At 49.6% G+C, this 16,232-nt stretch overlaps 3 protein-coding genes across 3 annotated transcripts in view; all 3 read left to right on the plus strand.

Annotated features, from left to right (window-relative positions):
* The first annotated feature begins 604 nt into the window (after positions 1-604).
* snrpa1 (small nuclear ribonucleoprotein polypeptide A') lies at positions 605-4,671 on the plus strand. The gene is made up of 9 exons (XM_086191151.1): positions 605-796; positions 1,288-1,435; positions 1,809-1,887; positions 2,167-2,213; positions 2,284-2,386; positions 2,858-2,937; positions 3,288-3,363; positions 3,683-3,776; positions 4,429-4,671. Exons 1-9 carry the CDS (start codon positions 715-717, stop codon positions 4,590-4,592), a joined length of 873 nt encoding a protein of 290 aa, XP_086047277.1. The 5' UTR covers positions 605-714; the 3' UTR covers positions 4,593-4,671.
* A 606-nt stretch (positions 4,672-5,277) lies between these two features.
* On the plus strand, positions 5,278-9,820 carry selenos (selenoprotein S). The gene is made up of 6 exons (XM_086191165.1): positions 5,278-5,558; positions 6,892-7,023; positions 7,416-7,522; positions 7,597-7,683; positions 9,185-9,254; positions 9,378-9,820. The coding sequence occupies exons 1-6, from the start codon at positions 5,459-5,461 to the stop codon at positions 9,461-9,463; spliced, it is 582 nt and encodes a 193-aa protein (XP_086047291.1). The 5' UTR covers positions 5,278-5,458; the 3' UTR covers positions 9,464-9,820.
* A 3,021-nt stretch (positions 9,821-12,841) lies between these two features.
* chsy1 (chondroitin sulfate synthase 1) overlaps positions 12,842-16,232 on the plus strand; it is a 48,452-nt gene continuing 45,061 nt past the window's right edge. The window contains exon 1 of the mRNA XM_086191178.1: positions 12,842-13,549. Within this exon, the coding sequence (XP_086047304.1) occupies positions 13,239-13,549 (311 nt within the window). The 5' untranslated portion in view covers positions 12,842-13,238. The remainder of the gene's footprint in view (positions 13,550-16,232) is intronic.

The raw sequence follows: 16,232 nt of genomic DNA on the forward strand, positions 1-16,232 counted from the left end.
TGCGATGGACTGGCGACCTGTCCAGGGTGAACCCTGACTCTCGCCCGTAGATGCTGGGATAGGCTCCACCCCCCGCGACCCTAAACAGGAATAAGTGGAAGACAATGGATGGATGGATGTTAACCAGAGTCACATTCACTCCTACTCTTCTACACAATAAAGATGCTTTTCAAAATCCAGTTCTAAAACATCTTTTACAACATCTATTTTTTTTTTTTTTTTACTTTCAGAATTAATTTTGACTCTGTTGATCAAACATACAGCAAAACAGAAATGTAACCCTTCGCATTCCAGGTTGTTTTTGGGGGGGGTTGTTGTTTTTGTCATGATGGGGGCGGGGGGGAGGGGGTCCTCGGTCCGTGTGAACCATAGTGTAAATATTGTACAACTAAAATCTGCATGCTTACTCAGTTTAAACGGAATATTTTGTTCACTTACCAGTACAAATGTAGTGATTTGAACTTTTCAATCCAGACCCATAAACATAAGCGTTAACGCAGCCACAAATATTTCAAAAATGAGAGGCAGAAGTAGTGCGACGGTGGCCTGTCGCTTTTTTAAAACAACAGTCCAAAACACTGGGAGGCGCTGCCGCGCACCTCCACTGCCTCCGCCATAAACCCGTAGAAGAAGCAGCAGCCTGTTAACCGGCGGCAAAGCGTGTGGTTCCAGTACGCGGTTCTGCTCGTCGTTCTGTTGCCAAATCAACGAAACATGGTGAAACTATCTGCCGAGCTCATCGAGCAGGCGGCTCAATATACGAACCCGGTCCGAGATCGAGAACTTGATTTACGAGGTGAGACGAAGTTCAGCGACGGCTGGCTACTGAGTTAGCTGGTTAGCAAGCTAGCGCCTTAGCAACGTAGCTAGTCAGCGGTGGTTGGCTCGCCAGTCAGGCTTCACACGGGCCTCAAGGGAAACTCGTTTCAGAAAGTTGTTTTCATGTTGTGCTCAGCTACCGTTAGCTTGTTGAGTGGATGATATTCAAGCTAACTCGAGTTCGTTGAAGGCCGCCGAGTTAAACAGGCCACGTTCAGGAAAACGTGGAGAGACATTTCTTTGTGTGTGTGTGTGTGTGTGTGTGTGTGTTGTCGTGGTTGGGATCTCTGTAGCATCGCTTCATTGTCGACATGTTTTATCAATAATTTTTTTCATGTTCATGACCCCCTCAAAAACAAGATGCCCTCTCATCCTCCTGAGTCCTCCTGACTACAACTCCCACATGTGAGGGCAGGATGGTAGCAACGTTAATAATCAGAGACTGATTTGGGTGGTTCCATATTCCAGGATATAAAATCCCAGTTCTTGAGAACCTCGGCGCCAGTCTGGACCAATTTGACACCATTGACTTCTCTGATAACGAGGTGAGGAAACTGGACGGCTTCCCTCTGCTCAGAAGACTCAAGACGTTGCTGATGAACAACAATCGCATCTGGTGAGTCCCATCTGCAGTATTGACCGATGACCTGGGTGAAGAATCTGTAGAGTTGTGGGTTTACATGCACTGTTGTCATAGTTACAGCTTCATTCATTAATATGTGCCAGTGTCCAAGAACAAGGGGGATCAGTTGGACGGAAGCGTCTCCACCCCTAGAATGGAGGGTGGAGCTGGTTCCTCGTAGATGTCCTTCTGCCTCAGCGTCACCTTTTGTGTCACTAACCAAAGTAGCGAGTGGCAGCGACTGGATAGCCAGCCAGATGTCCTGGATGTGGGCGTGTGTAAAAACTAGGATGTCAGTCAGACTACTTGTGTGTGTATGAGCATCTGTGTGGCCGCGTGCTTGTAACGCTGCTGTGTGTTTGTGTAGCCGTGTAGGTGAGAACCTGGAGCAGTGCCTGCCCAGTCTGACAGAACTGGTCCTCACCAACAACAACATCCAGGAGCTGGTGAGTTAACCCAGAACCACAGACCCATCTGGACTCTGATTGTTTTGGTCCTGGTCAGATGAGTATTTAGTATGTCATCATGATCATGTCTTGATTGTTATGAAATGACATGCAAGTTACAAGTGAAAAATACTGTGGAACTGCGGAGGCCTTGCTGTCAGCGACCCGCAGCAGGTCTAGCGGAGCACCGTCGGTGGACTTGGAATAACTCACCGTCTGTGGCAGTCACCAGAACTCCTAGAGCCCAGGTTACATGAGTGTTTGTGTGACTGTGCACAGGGAGACTTGGACCCTCTGGCCACGGTGAAGACGTTGACCCTCCTCAGGTAAGAATCTCCAAAACTCAGGCGTCTAAGCAGCCGAGGGACGTGTGAGTGACTGCGCTTGGTGTTCCAGCCTGCTGAGGAATCCAGTGACCAACAAGAAGCATTACAGACTCTACGTGATCAACAAAATCCCTCAGATCCGTGTGCTCGACTTCCAGAAGGTGAAACTGAAGGTGAGTGGCCGGGAGAAGCTTTGGTTCCAGCTGGATGCCGAGTATTATGGGATGTAGAGATGGGAAGGAAATGGTAGCACAACAGATCTCTGGCTGATCCATTTCGAGTCAGGTGGATGTGGGAGTTGGAGTTCTTTCAGATTCACACCACTCAAAAAACTACAGCCTCCTTAACACTCCAAACCCTCCTCTTTCCTCTCAGTCCAGGTTTGGTGGAGGGAAAATCCAAACATGTGACTGGTCTCATCTGACATGTTTAGGTGATGTGATATTATCCTCATTGATGCCAACAATTAAATGAGCATCAGTTAGTGGCTCCATTGTTGCAGCAACGTATCAACACGTTGAACTCTTCCTTCCCGGTGGATGTCCAGAGTGAGAGACTCCGGGGATCTGTCCGTTCTCCTCTCGGACCTTGTGAGAGGTCGATGTGTGATGATGTTCACTTGAACTGTGTGCTTGTGGTCGTAGGAGCGACAGGAGGCGGAGAAAATGTTCAAGGGCAAACGAGGTGCTCAACTTGCAAAGGATATTGCCAAGCAGACGAAAACGTAAGATGAGCGTCAGAGTGGGACAGCAGCTCCTCAGAATCACTGGGTCCTGGCTGCCTAATGATTAAACTCACTCTCCACATCAGACACCATCTTAGATGAACCCGCCCTCTCTCTCCTCAAGCATCATTGGAGAACGTTCTCACACCAACCTTCTCCCCTGCAGGGAAACGCTGCAGAACACAAACCCGGCCGTTGGAAGCCAGTGTTGCTCAGGACTGCTGTCTCTCTTCTGTATCAGTTTATTTGACTCAAGAAAAGATACTACACATGACGTTGACTACACTGGTTGGGAGGTCCGAGAAGCTCGTGTGCCTCTGTGTGGTCTAACTGGGGTGCCTTCCTTTCAGATTCACTCCTGGAGTGGCAGCGCAGCTTGAGAAGAAGAGGGCGGGGCCGTCTCAGGCCGACGTGGAGGCCATCAAGGTTTGGACATGTGACACTTTGGAGATTAGAGGCTAAGAGCTGAGATTAGGTTTTGCAGCCCCTGATTCTTGGTCCCTGCCCAGTGAGAACAGAGTTGTCCTGGTGGTTAAAGATGACATCACCGATGTGGCTAAAGCCAAGTGCCAGGAGGCGGTTCTACTTACTCGGTCATGTCACAAATAAACTTTTGTCATGTTGGTCAGGATGCAGCTGAGATGTGAAATTATGTCAGTAAAGCTGAGTATCAATGTGATGACCAGCAGTTGCCAGACGTGTGTGTGTTTGTGTGTGTGTGTGTGTGTGTGTCTCTCCACCCCAGAATGCCATTGCAAATGCCTCGTCATTGGCAGAGGTGGAGCGGTTGAAGGGGATGCTGCAGGCGGGTCAGATTCCGGGCCGGGACCTCAGACAAGGTTGGTACCTCAGGTGTTTTTCTGACGCGTGAAGAGTTCAGTCAGCATTCAGTTCTGGGTCACATGACCCTGCAGTAGACACGGGTATTTATCAGCTCTGCACTGAACTCCGGTGACCATGGTGATATACGACCTCCAGCCTCAGACACACGTGACAAGTAGGTGGAGCTCCACTATCAACAACCCTCATGGAGGAACGAATGCTTGCCTCCTCCGCTGGTAACTTCCACAACTTTTTATCATCTCAGCCGCGGCGCTCTGATGTGGCTCGGTGAACTGCACCTGAAAACACCAGAAACATTTCCATGCCGATGATTCAGGAGCACGTTAGAGACATAAACGTGTCCGCATTACCGGGCCTGTTGGCCAAATGCAGAGCAGAGCGCCAGTGGCGGGGGGACAGCGTTGGTGTGGTGCTGCATCGCCATCTTGATGCTGGCTCATGGGCTCCTTAGTGTGATTTGTATTCTGGACACATCTACTAGTAAATTGCAAGAGCTGCCTGAAATGCTCAGTGTCACCTGTAGTTAACGTTCATACCAGGAACTGCTACCCCATTATTTGTTTACTGCTGGTTGCCTGGTAATGGGCGCTGAAGTCGGTCTGGCGGATGAGTGTGCGCCGCTCATTTCTCAGTGTTTGATATCTCCAGGTCAAGCTGGGGTGGAGGAAGAGGAGGAGGAGGAGGAAGTGGAGCGGGACAACATGGTGCCGATGGAGGCTCACATGGGCGTTGGAGCTGGGGACGAGATGGACGAGGGAGCTGAGGATGAGGTGGAAGACATGGAGGAGGAGCCGCCCGTCAACGGCTCCTGAGCCGTCCGTGTTGTTGGTGGCTTTGTGTTGTACATTTTTCATGGCTGTTTCTTTTTTTTTTAATGTTCATTTTCACATTAAAGTAATTTCTTAATTTCTAAGAATGTGTCCCTCACTGAATCACTGCTGCATTCACTTGCACTCAGAAACCTGAGTATGTCAAAGCTCCCTCCAGCTCCTATAAAACTGCTAAAAACATGTTGCTCTGGAAATGGTCACAGTAGCACTGACCTGGTTGTGCTGTAGAAATATCAATATGATGGACAGCAGCTGATGTTTCTAGCAGACCCTAGCCACGCCTCTTGGGCATCACATGACCATCCTGCCTGGTACTATGTAGCAGCAGCTGGTCACTCAGCATCCAGCTGTGCTTTTGAGACGGTGTTCTGAATTCAGGTCCAATAACTAACTCAGGTAAAAGTTACAAGAAGCCACCAGCATCAACAGAACAGTCCAGTCTGACGTCACACAGCTGTGGGCATGGCTCAGATCTTGTGGCCAATCAGGATAGAAAAGGAGTCGAGTGTATACCGAACTAAATAAAATAAAGTCTTAATTCGTCTTAACTGAAGACAAAATATGACAAGTTGTTATTTGATCTTAAATGGGAATACGGCCAGGTAAAGGAACAGAAATAAATTGAAAATTCAACAGTTTGGAACTTTCCTACGACCCCAAACGCAGCACGAGGTGACACGTCATCACCATGTTTGCTTGCGTTGTAATCGCTATTTAGCTGACAAGCGGCAGGAAGGAGGCTCCGCGGTTCCTCTGCGGAGTTCGTGTTCTGAGAGCTTCGAACGGGGAACGTTCACGGTAAACCCAGAAACCCGACGGACCAGCCGCGTACTTCGACTCCGTGAGAGATGGACGATGTGGAGGTCACTGACGTGGATGACGGAGACTCGCCGCAGGTGGTGAAGACGCCCATCAGGAACCAGGACCTGAGTTCCTTTAGCCTCCTGGGTAACCGTCAGTCAGCTGCTGGTCTCCCTCTGCCCGTGTCCCCCGGGGGTGTTTGGCCCTCCTCTGGGGGGGCAGAATTATTATATTGTGATTGTTGCTGCTACAGCAAGCGATAGCATGCTAACTGCTAGCATGGTTTGTTTTGTAGCCTCTAGCTAGCTGCGACCGACCGGGGTCGTTATTAATGTGGAGAGTTACAGCATGGCGCTGCGTTCGGCTCCACCAAGTGACTTTGAGTTGGTTTTTGTTTTGTTTTTGTATTTTTTTTTTTTTGGGGGGGGGGTCTACACTGGTACTTGTCGTGTTCCAGTAGTTTCCAGGTTTTACGTCAACAGCGCTCGCTCTGTCACATCTGGTTAAAACCAGTTGTGTTTCCACGTGATGGTTTTAACAATAAAAACAAACGAAGGAGGCTCAACTGCTGGGAACTCCGGAGTTTTTGCCGTTCCCCTCGAAACTCGTGCTTTTATCCAGTAGTTTCTTCTAAAATCTTCACCTCAGTTCAAATGCTTTTGTTTGTCTCTCACCCGTCGAATGCGACCGTTGCCTTCATTTAAGAGAAGTTCCTGAAGGGTTTTTAACCCTGTAATATTGGCCGAGTGCTGTGAAATGACGTCATCATCGCAGTATGACGTCACTCCGGATCAAACGTGAATTAACACAGTGAATGAAGCCATAGAGCTTTGTTGTGCTGTCTTTGACAGTCGGCCCTCATGTCATTGGTTGTTTGACACCTTGCTGACATTCTGCTAGCCCCGCCCACTGCTCTGAAGAGTAGCTGCGCCTGGAAGCAGCACTTCCTGTGAGTGTGATTGATTTCCTGGCTGCGATCATAGTACCGGCAGCTGAGTGATGAGGTGTCCGGCGGGTGAGGGACGTGCGCACTGATACAGACACTGCAGTTGTCTTCCTGTAGCGGCGTCCGCTCCTGTTTTCTACCTTCAGTTGTGAGAAACGCTGGCAAGTTGAGCTGCAGCAGAGCCCAAGCCTTTAAATGTGGGACATAAATAAAATACGGAATATTGAGTTCATAGCCGGTCAAGCCTGGACTGTGCCGCTCCACCCTGAGTTGACAGGAAGTCTCGCTGGCACTTCCTCATCTAGCTGATGTAATCCGGCCATCAGCTCTGCCTCGAGAACAGATCTTCTCATTCGTGAGTTGCAAACGTGGTCAGACAGAGATCGTCTGCTCGGAGGCAGAACTGTTCTGTGGGTTAGTGTACGAGAGCGTTCTCAGGGTCTCCGTCTGTTTATTGAGCAATCTTCGACCCAGAACTTCCTTCCGGTTCCGTCTCGGTACCTGGTGTCAGGTGTTCTCTTGTGTCCCTCCCAGTCGGCGAGCTTCTGTCGGGGTATGGATGGCACCTGCTGGCAGCGACCGCTCTGCTCTACCTGCTCATCCACTTCCTGAACAAGAGGAGATCCAGTCAGAGTCCCCGCAGCCCGCCTCCGCCCACACTGCAAGGTCAGAACCAACCAGTAGTTCTTGTCAGGCCCAGTGGTACCATGATGGCAGAGCAGTGAAAAAAACTCTGAGCAAGGTCAGCGAAGGTCACATGACCATTTACTCGTTATTAATGACTGCTGCAGCAGCTGGAAGGCAGACCTTCATGTAGGTGAAACAAATCTAAGGGGGAAAAGTTAGCAAACCTGCCGCTGCTGTGTGTTCATTCTCTCTTTACTAGCACACACACTCACACAGACACACACACAGACAGACTCACAAACAAACGCAGTAGACTGATGGCTAACGACAGCTTAACAGTTTCCAAAGTCTCCAGGTTGTGGTGTGCTAGAAAGAAGACATGGATCATACTATGTCAGTGGGGGGGCTGATGATGATGTTTGTGTTTGAAGATGCTGCGTTGGTCGCACAAAGACAAGAGGCCATGGAGGCAGCTCGGAGGAGGATGCAGGAGGAGCAGGATGCCAAAGCTGCTCTCTTCAGAGAGAAGCAGATACAGGTTTGTCCCGACCAGCGCTGTGGCGGCCCGACCGCATCACACCTGAACTCACCTGTGATGTTTGCCATGAACAGCAAGAAGAAGAGAAGAGGAGGCAGAAGATTGAGATCTGGGAGAGCATGCAGCAGGGGAGGAGCTACAAAGGGGCCAAAGTCTCTAAGGTGAGTTTTCATTCTCCCAAAACACAGACATGGTAGCAGCAGGTGTTGTTCCTTTTCTTGTAAAAACCAACAATAACAACAAAACCACCACCACCAACAACAAAACCACCACCAACAACAAAACCACCAACAACAACAAAACCACCAACAATAACAACAAAACCACCACCACCAACAACAAAACCACCACCAACAACAAAACCAACAGCAACAACAAAACCACCACCAACAACAAAACCACCAACAACAACAAAACCAACAGCAACAACAAAACCACCACCAACAACAAAACCACCACCAACAACAAAACCACCACCAACAACAAAACCACCACCAACAACAAAACCACCACCAACAACAAAACCACCAGCAACAACAAAACCAACAGCAACAACAAAACCACCACCAACAACAAAACCACCACCAACAACAAAACCACCACCAACAACAAAACCACCACCAACAACAAAACCACCAGCAACAACAAAACCAACAGCAACAACAAAACCACCACCAACAACAAAACCACCACCAACAACAAAACCAACAGCAACAACAAAACCAACAGCAACAACAAAACCACCACCAACAACAAAACCACCACCAACAACAAAACCAACAGCAACAACATGTCGCAGCAGGATGTGTTGAGACCTCATTTCCTCTTCAGCTGTCCAGCAAACGACTGACAGGAAGCAAACCTGTCAACGGCTGCTTCCTCATCTGCTGATGGTTGAGTGAACTGTGGAGACCTGACAGGGGAGTTTCAGTTAGCGGGAAGCACCAGCAGGGGCCAGCAGAGGCCCCGAGGCTGCAGCCAGAGGAGCGAGGGCGGAGGCGGGTGTCTGTTGAGGATCAACCTTCAGTTGAAGATTTGTGATTTGGAGTTTTTCTAAAGAAGCTGTTTTTTACTTCAGCTTTTCAGTGTGAAACTTCAGAATCCATCAAAATGTTTCTTCCTCTGTTTTTCCTCTTTGGAGATCAAAACTGTCTCCTGACTTTTTTCTGTCAGTAGCGTTTAACTTGATCCCAGGCAGCCATTGTGGTCCCGGGTTGTCTTCCATTCATCACGCTCTCGCTAACACAAATGCTCGCTTGGACTCGAGGATGACCTACAACTCTGACCTGAGAAGATTGTGGCGGTCAAAGGTCAAAGGTTGAGCTCATAGAGACGTACAGCTTTGAGGTGGACCGGCTTCCTGGTCTCAAGCCACTGGCGGCTGCTGGACACAGAGTTTGTAGGCTTGGACGTGTCTCTGCGTCCTGGCCATCGCAGGCGTGATGTCATTGGAGATGACAGATTTATGTAGTTGTTGGTGCTGACCAGGCTCCTGGCCATCATTGAGACCGGGTCTATTAGTGGAATTACGGTAGGTTCACACGGGTCAGACCACGCTATCGTGTCTCCACCTGAAGAACTGGACGCTTGCGCTGCTGCTGAAGTTGCGGTTGCCATGACAACACAGACCTGATCTGACTGATCAATGTTTCGTCACTACAGGCTGCTGAAGACGCCGGCTCGTCAACGCCAATGAAACCAAAGACGGACAAGAAGCCGCTTCGCAGCACTGGTATGTACGCACGCTGCGGGGGCGGGGTCATGACCTGCTGCTGGCTCCAACTCCGCCCCCTCACACAGGAGAGGACTCAGCTGCCTTTGACCTGATTGCTGCTCTTCTTCTTCTGTGTTTCAGACTACAACCCTCTGACTGGGGAGGGCGGCGGCTCCTGCACCTGGCGGCCTGGCAGGAGAGGACCGTCATCTGGTGGATGAGGTTAGAGAAGGTCAGAGACGTTGGTCTGTGCGACCTTTGACCTCTGGCCTCCTCAAGTGCACACTGACTGAGCCAAGCTGACAAACTCACCTGGCCGACATGTTTAACCTTCTTTTGGGTGTCGATCAGTTAGCCTCACCCTGCTGTCCCGTCGATTTCCTCCTGGCCGTCTCTCATGCCGCCATCATGGCGAGCAGCTGCTTCCTCTGTGGTCATGATGTCAGTGGGATTGAACGCTTGTAATGACGCCTCTCCTTGAAACGGTTCCTAACCAGAAGGTCTGGCTGATCAATGTCGCTGTCAGTGTGTTTTTTAATCTGTGCGTTATTTTTGTGTACAACACGCTTGGAAATAAACATTTCTGTCTACCTGCTGCTCCGTTATTTTTCATCCGCCATCTTGTTTGGAAGGTACAACAGGCGAGGGGCGGTTCTCTCCTCGCCAAGCTAGTAGCAACTCTGGTTGAGGTCACCAGGTGGAACCGAAATCACCAGGAGTCATGAGGGTTAATTAGGCGCTCGCTAGTTAGTCTGACGGCGTCTCCTTGGTGCTGTGTCAGCAGCCATGACTCAGCGCCGTTATATCACTAATCACTTAATTACGGTTGCATTATTTGTTCTGTGGTTCGGCGGCGGTGGCGGCGGGCCAGGTTTCAGTCTCATACGCTGGTGTTGCGCCACATCTCTGGGGCCGAGAGAACAGACGCCAGAAGTGTGACATCATCATCATTAATGCTGAGTGTCATAAATAAAATGAGCTCATCCCTTCAGGTGCAAACCTGAATATTTGAACGTACAAACCAACAAATGAAGGTGACGCGATCGATATCAACCAATGAGAATCAGCTGATCAAACTGTGCGGTGACATAACGAGTACACGACTCATTTACACAGGAAACATCAAATAATCTTAGAAAAATCAGTTAAATGTAGAATGAAATAAAAGTTTTAAAATCAGTTTTGAGCCAACAGAAGTGGTTTGCGCTGTTGTGGGTCAGCACTGGATGACGTCATGGTTGGATACCCTGACAGGACAGTTGAGGATCGTACAGGACCCACTTTAACCTGGGAACCGCTGCAGATGACGACCACGACCACCGGGGGGCGCGGAAGACCAGCGAGCGCCCGGACTCGTGCTGCGTTTGAAGACGCCAGTAATAGTTGGTAGGCTCTTATCTTCACCTCCACTGTAACTGTAAAAACAGGACTCACATAAAATGTTGATTTCTTAAGAATATGAGGGTCACGTTCTCGTGTGTCCTCTGTGTTCGCACAACTCCAAATGCATGTTTTTCCAGGTGAAACTCACCTGGAAAAAACAGGGAGACGCTGGCGTTGGTTCAGTGACCGGTCAGAGGGATCTCAGATCCCAGTGACCGGTCAGAGGGATCTCAGATCCCAGTGATCCAGTTCAGCTCCTCAGCTCTCGTGACATTTGTTGTCGTTTATATCACAGGTTTGAATGTCATCATTCAAGAATCGGCGCACTGATACCACCAACTGCGGCTGCACAATGATATTGGCTCAGTATCGGCATTGATTGGTGATCGATTGATACATCGGTCTCATGATTACCAGCTCAGATGAGCAAACGACTTGTGACTCGCAAGTGTGTTGTTAATGAAGAAGAATCTCACACACTGCTTACTCAAGTTTGCCAGAAAATATGTGTCGTTATGAAGATCATGTCACGATCAGCCAAATCAGCCAGGACTCATCGGCGCGTTGGTCGAGTTGGATCTTGTCAGAAGCAGGAAGTTGCTGAAGCTCGCTGGTTTTTATTGGCTGCTGCTGCTGCTGGTTTTTTCTAAATGTGATGGCTGATCTTCAACTTGAGTGATGCCAGGTTTCTGGCAGGCCTGCAGGCAGAGATCAGCAAGGTTCTCCTGCAGCAGAATAAACGTGTTCTGATGTTTAACCTGACCGTGATGTAGACATCAGACATATCACACCTAGTACGCTGTACACGTATGATGTCGCCCACACACGTGACCTCCAGCATCCGGTCAGGAGGCAGCAGGCTGTTGTTTCCTTGGTTCGTCAGCGTGACTCAGCACGTCAGCTGATGCCGGTGACGTGCTGATATTCGCGTGTCAGTTGCGACTGACGGTTGTTAACCTGAGAGAAAACTACACGTGTTCCAAACTTCTGCTGTCGGCCTCCAAATAAATCTTGGACCACATGACCCCACCGCGACCTTTCTTTTGACTTAATATGAGGCTTTCAATGACCTGGTTCCTCCCGACATCAGAGACTTTCTTTCATTTTATGTCCCAGCTCCTCCGCTGCTTTCCTTTGAAATGTTCCTTCTGTGTCCCGTAAAAACCCCGGCGAGGCCGCCCGCTGCTTTTATGCCCCTAAACTCCGGAACATGCGCCTCGGGACTCAGGAGAGGGATTTTAAAAGGAAATCAAAGACCTCTAATTAGGCTTTTAGTCTGGAGTAAAGTTTAATGTTACTTTAATTGACCTTAATTCATCTTTTTTCAACATCTTATTGTTTTATGGTCTTTTGAAATCCTGTTACATCAGATTCATCGTTATCTGTGTTCAGCACTTTGACCTGAATGTTGAGAGATGCTGGGACCGGAGAACTAAACCAGAGATGAAGGCAGAGAGAGAAAATAGAGACGGACAACAAAGAAGAAGAGAGAAGCCTTCAGGCAGTTAAACGTAAAATAAGAAGAGCAACATCATCATTACTCCATCTTTTATAATCAGTAAAATAATAGAAGATGCTTCCATTCATCGATATTAATATTTATATAGTTAGAATATAACTAGAACATTTCTGATCGGTGGATCAGCTGATATCGGCTGATATCAGCGGAAGTGAGCGCGTTTTTAGTGAAGAAAAAAGCGTCCGTTTTAAATTTTTGGTGCCGTTACCTTGTGGTCCAGTAGAGGGCGCCGTGCTCCAGTGGCTGACTGATGCTGTCCTGTGCCACCGAGCTATCTGACCGACTATCGGCTGATAATCAGTGATTTCTTGCCGCCCATCAGCCCCCCCCCCCCCAATCGGCGGAGCTCTAGAAGACATTCATTCAAAAATAATCTGAAGTTTAGAAACACGAAATGTTGGCGTTCTACAAACACAAGCGAATGAATGTCAGTGCTCTCATCAGATATCAAAGTTTCCATGGTCTTGAAAATATTATGGGTTCGTTTCGTGAGATAAATTCTGAGTCTTCACAAGACTTTTAAACTGCTTCATGAAAACAAAGAACCGCGTCGACAGAGCAGCAATAATAATCAGTATATTATTACTCTTCTTTCAAAATCCTCCATTATGTACGACTTTCCCGTGGGCCGTGAACGCCGCAAGGATCGGAGGATCTGATTGGTCACAGCGCGTCTACGGAAACTCCACTGGGTCAAATCGCAGTTAAGCCCATCGCGCTACAGCAGCAGCAGCGACTTCGGCAGCCTCGACATTCTTGAAATGGCGAGATAATGGCGAGAATGCGGTCGCTCTTCAAGGCGAAGAAGAAAGCTGCTGTTGGTCGGTGTTGAGACGGGCCGGCGGTCGACGGCGGCGGAGAGCGGCGGCGGTTTAGGCGGCGGCTTCAAGGAGACTGCTGGGATGCTACGTAGGCAACTGGAAGAAAAGGGCTTTTCTACCATGAGAGAGTGTGTGTGAGCCCGGTCCACCGGAGACACGCGAGCTCGACCGACCCGGCGGCTGTTTGAAGTCCACGTCTTCTTCACCCACTTCTCGGTACCGTCGCTGGGGCCGCTGACGGAGCGAGGACGCGCCGCGAGCTGGTGAAGTTTCGGGGGAATGGCAGGTCGCAGCCGGAGAGCCTGGTTCAGTGTCCTGCTGGGGCTGGTGCTCGGCTTCACGCTGGCGTCCCGCCTCATCCTGCCCAGAGCCACCGAGCTGAAGAAAGCCGGGCACAAGCGCAAAGCCAACCCCGCCAGCTGCGGCTTGAACGGGGGCGTGAGGAAGGACCCCGGGGGGGTGCTATGGCCGGCGCAGGACAACGGCTCCCCGTCCACCGAGAAGCCCGGCTCCCGGTCCAGCAGCTTCCTGTTCGTCGGTGTCATGACGGCGCAGAAGTACCTGAGCAGCAGGGCCGTGGCGGCGCACAGGTACGTGAGGGGTCGCGAGGAGGGTAACGGTCCGGGAGCTCCTGGACGCAGAGCCGGTTCCCCAGGGCCCGGGACCGAGGAGCCCGCAGAGGTTCCGGTACCAGTCCAGCTCTCAAGTCTCTCTCCGAGTTCGAATCACTGATGAGGAAAGAAGGGGACACACGGGATTTGTTGGTCATCCCAAATGTTTAGGAACAAAGGAATGTTTCATTCCAGATCCACGAGGCTGATTTGTGATGTGTTTAATGACGTTACGATGTTTGAAGTTTCGTATAACAACAAGAACCTCTTCAACTATCAGCGGTTGGTAAAATAAATTCTGTTATCAGGGGGGAAAATAGGCCAGCACAACCAAGAAAACTCCAATCCAGTGGATCCTCGGTGGCTGTGGTTGATCCTCTAGGATCCTCAGTGGCTGTGGTTGATCCTCTAGGATCCTCGGTGGCTGTGGTTGATCCTCCAGGATCCTGGGGGTTGTGGTCGATCCTCCAGGATCCTTGGGGGCCAGAAACCCTGCGAGATTTACTCCAGCTGCTGCCCATCATCAGTTATTCGTAATTTTGCTGATTATTTTCACGGTTGATTCGTGAATCTTTTGTGCAGGAATTGTCAAGACACTCATGAAAGCTTCCAAGGTGTCAACCCGCTTCACTGGTCCAGAGCCCAGATTTGCCCTCATGAATGAAACCCAATCCGTGAATCCTGACGTTAGGATGCGTGGCGCTGGAGACACCAGCACGTCTCTGCTGCTGACCAGGACTCGAGTCCCTGACGAGCCTGATAGGCTGACGGGGCTTTAGAGATGGTTTTGGTTGATAAAAAAACCCTCAGACTTAAAATATTAACATTTGATTTTCAGTTCCTACCAACTGACGACGGTGAGGTTGGTTGGACGCAGGTATCAATGTGAGTCCTCATCAGACATGAACCGTCATTGGCTGATTCGTTCTCTTTGCAGTGATTTCAGTCGCAGCTCAGTTGAATCAGATGTACGTCAGCTGGAGTTGAAATTTACTGATTGCATCTTCCTGCTTCCGTCACCGTTTATTCCTGTACCAGTGCAAACGTGCCGGTTAGCTAACAGCTAGTTGTCATCTGTCGTTCCTCAGCAGTCCTTTACATGAGTGACATCTGTTAAAAAACCTCTGCAAGTACACAATACTATTACCTGCTTGTGCTGCAGTACAAAATAATGTTTTTAAAAGCAGTCAGGTTATTTGTGCAGAGTCAGCCTACTAATGCAAATGTCAGCAAAGGGACACGCCCACTTTTAGAAAGTCTCTTATCCATCGTCCCCAGAGACGGAAAAAGAATTAGAGCCCCTCCTCTAGTGAGCTGAGACCCAGGCTAGTTAGCTTAGCACAATGACTGGTAGTGGGTGGGAAGTGTTAGCGTAGCTCCCTCTCTGCCTGCATTAATATCAGGAGGGTTGTGTAACCTTGGTGATGAATACCAGTTTAACATGAGGAGACGTTGTAGTGGTAGAATCAGACACGTAGCCGGAACTACTTTCCTGACTGGGAGCAGTGATTTGACGCAGCACCTCCAAAGCTCCACTGGAACTTGGGTCAACAGAACCAAAGGTTTGTTGAGGACTAGAAGAGCGACTGCTGCTACTGATGATGAGGAGGAGGAGGGTTCCTGCTGGACACACCAGCATCCTGGACCTGAGCTAGCTGATGCTAACACTTCCACCCACTACCAGCCATTGGGCTAAGCTAACTAGCCTGGACCTGAGCTAGCTGATGCTAACACTTCCCACCCACTAGCAGCCATTGGGCTAAGCTAACTAGCCTGGACCTGAGGTGGCTGATGCTAACACTTCCCACTCACTACCAGCCATTGGGCTAAGCTAACTAGCCTGGACCTGAGGTGGCTGATGCTAACATTTCCCACTCACTACCAGCCATTGAGCTAAGCTAACTAGTGTGGGTCTCGAGATTGTTCATTCAAACCATCTACATCAGAATCAGTCCCCTCAAGGACTTGTTGCCATGGCGACACTGCTTCAGCATCATCAGTATCAGTTTGACTTAGATTCTGTATAAGCTGTCGATTCTTTGGTATTTAAACTGTGAAGCTCGTGAAGAAATGCTGACTTTCAGACTTGTAGGAGGTCATGGTTGATGCCTCAGGTTTCCTGTCACCTCCTCAGGTGCGTCGTCGGCGTTGTTGCCAGGGAACCAGGAGGATGTGGTTTTATTTTGGTCGGTAGAAACATGCTTGTCTGGTTTCCTCCTCCAGTCTCCTCGAAGCTGGTGAGTCAGGAAGTTAATTCAGGAAACTATCGATTGATGACAGTAAAATGGCGGCTGCAGGCCACTCAGGAGACGTCAGGTTCATGACTGCCATCACCCGTGGAAGCTCGTTAACGCCGCCGGCGTGCTGGGCAGGACGGGCCGCTGCTGAGGTTGAAGGGTAAAAAATGTTCAGTTCAACAGGCTGCATTTATGTAGAACTTTTCATCCCAAAAAAATGTAACACAAAGTGCTACACACACACACTACACTCTCCCCCCTACACACACACACACACACTACACTCTCCCCCCTACACACATACACACACACTACACTCTCCCCCCTACACACACACACACACACACACACTACACTCTCCCCCCTACACACACACACACACACTACACTCTCCCCCCTACACACACACACACACACACACTACA

Source organism: Aulostomus chinensis, chromosome 2, assembly GCF_037954235.1.
Source record: "Aulostomus chinensis isolate RoL2024-O1b breed Wild chromosome 2, RoL_Achi_v1.0, whole genome shotgun sequence".
NCBI lineage: Eukaryota > Metazoa > Chordata > Actinopteri > Syngnathiformes > Aulostomidae > Aulostomus > Aulostomus chinensis.

Coding starts and splice junctions, on each gene's coding strand:
- snrpa1 (XM_086191151.1), top strand. CDS start 715: ATGGTGAAACTATCTGCCGAGCTCATCGAGCAGGCGGCTCAATATACG. Junction 797..1,287: donor TCGAGAACTTGATTTACGAG/GTGAGACGAAGT, acceptor TCCATATTCCAG/GATATAAAATCCCAGTTCTT. Junction 2,938..3,287: donor ATTGCCAAGCAGACGAAAAC/GTAAGATGAGCG, acceptor CCTTCCTTTCAG/ATTCACTCCTGGAGTGGCAG.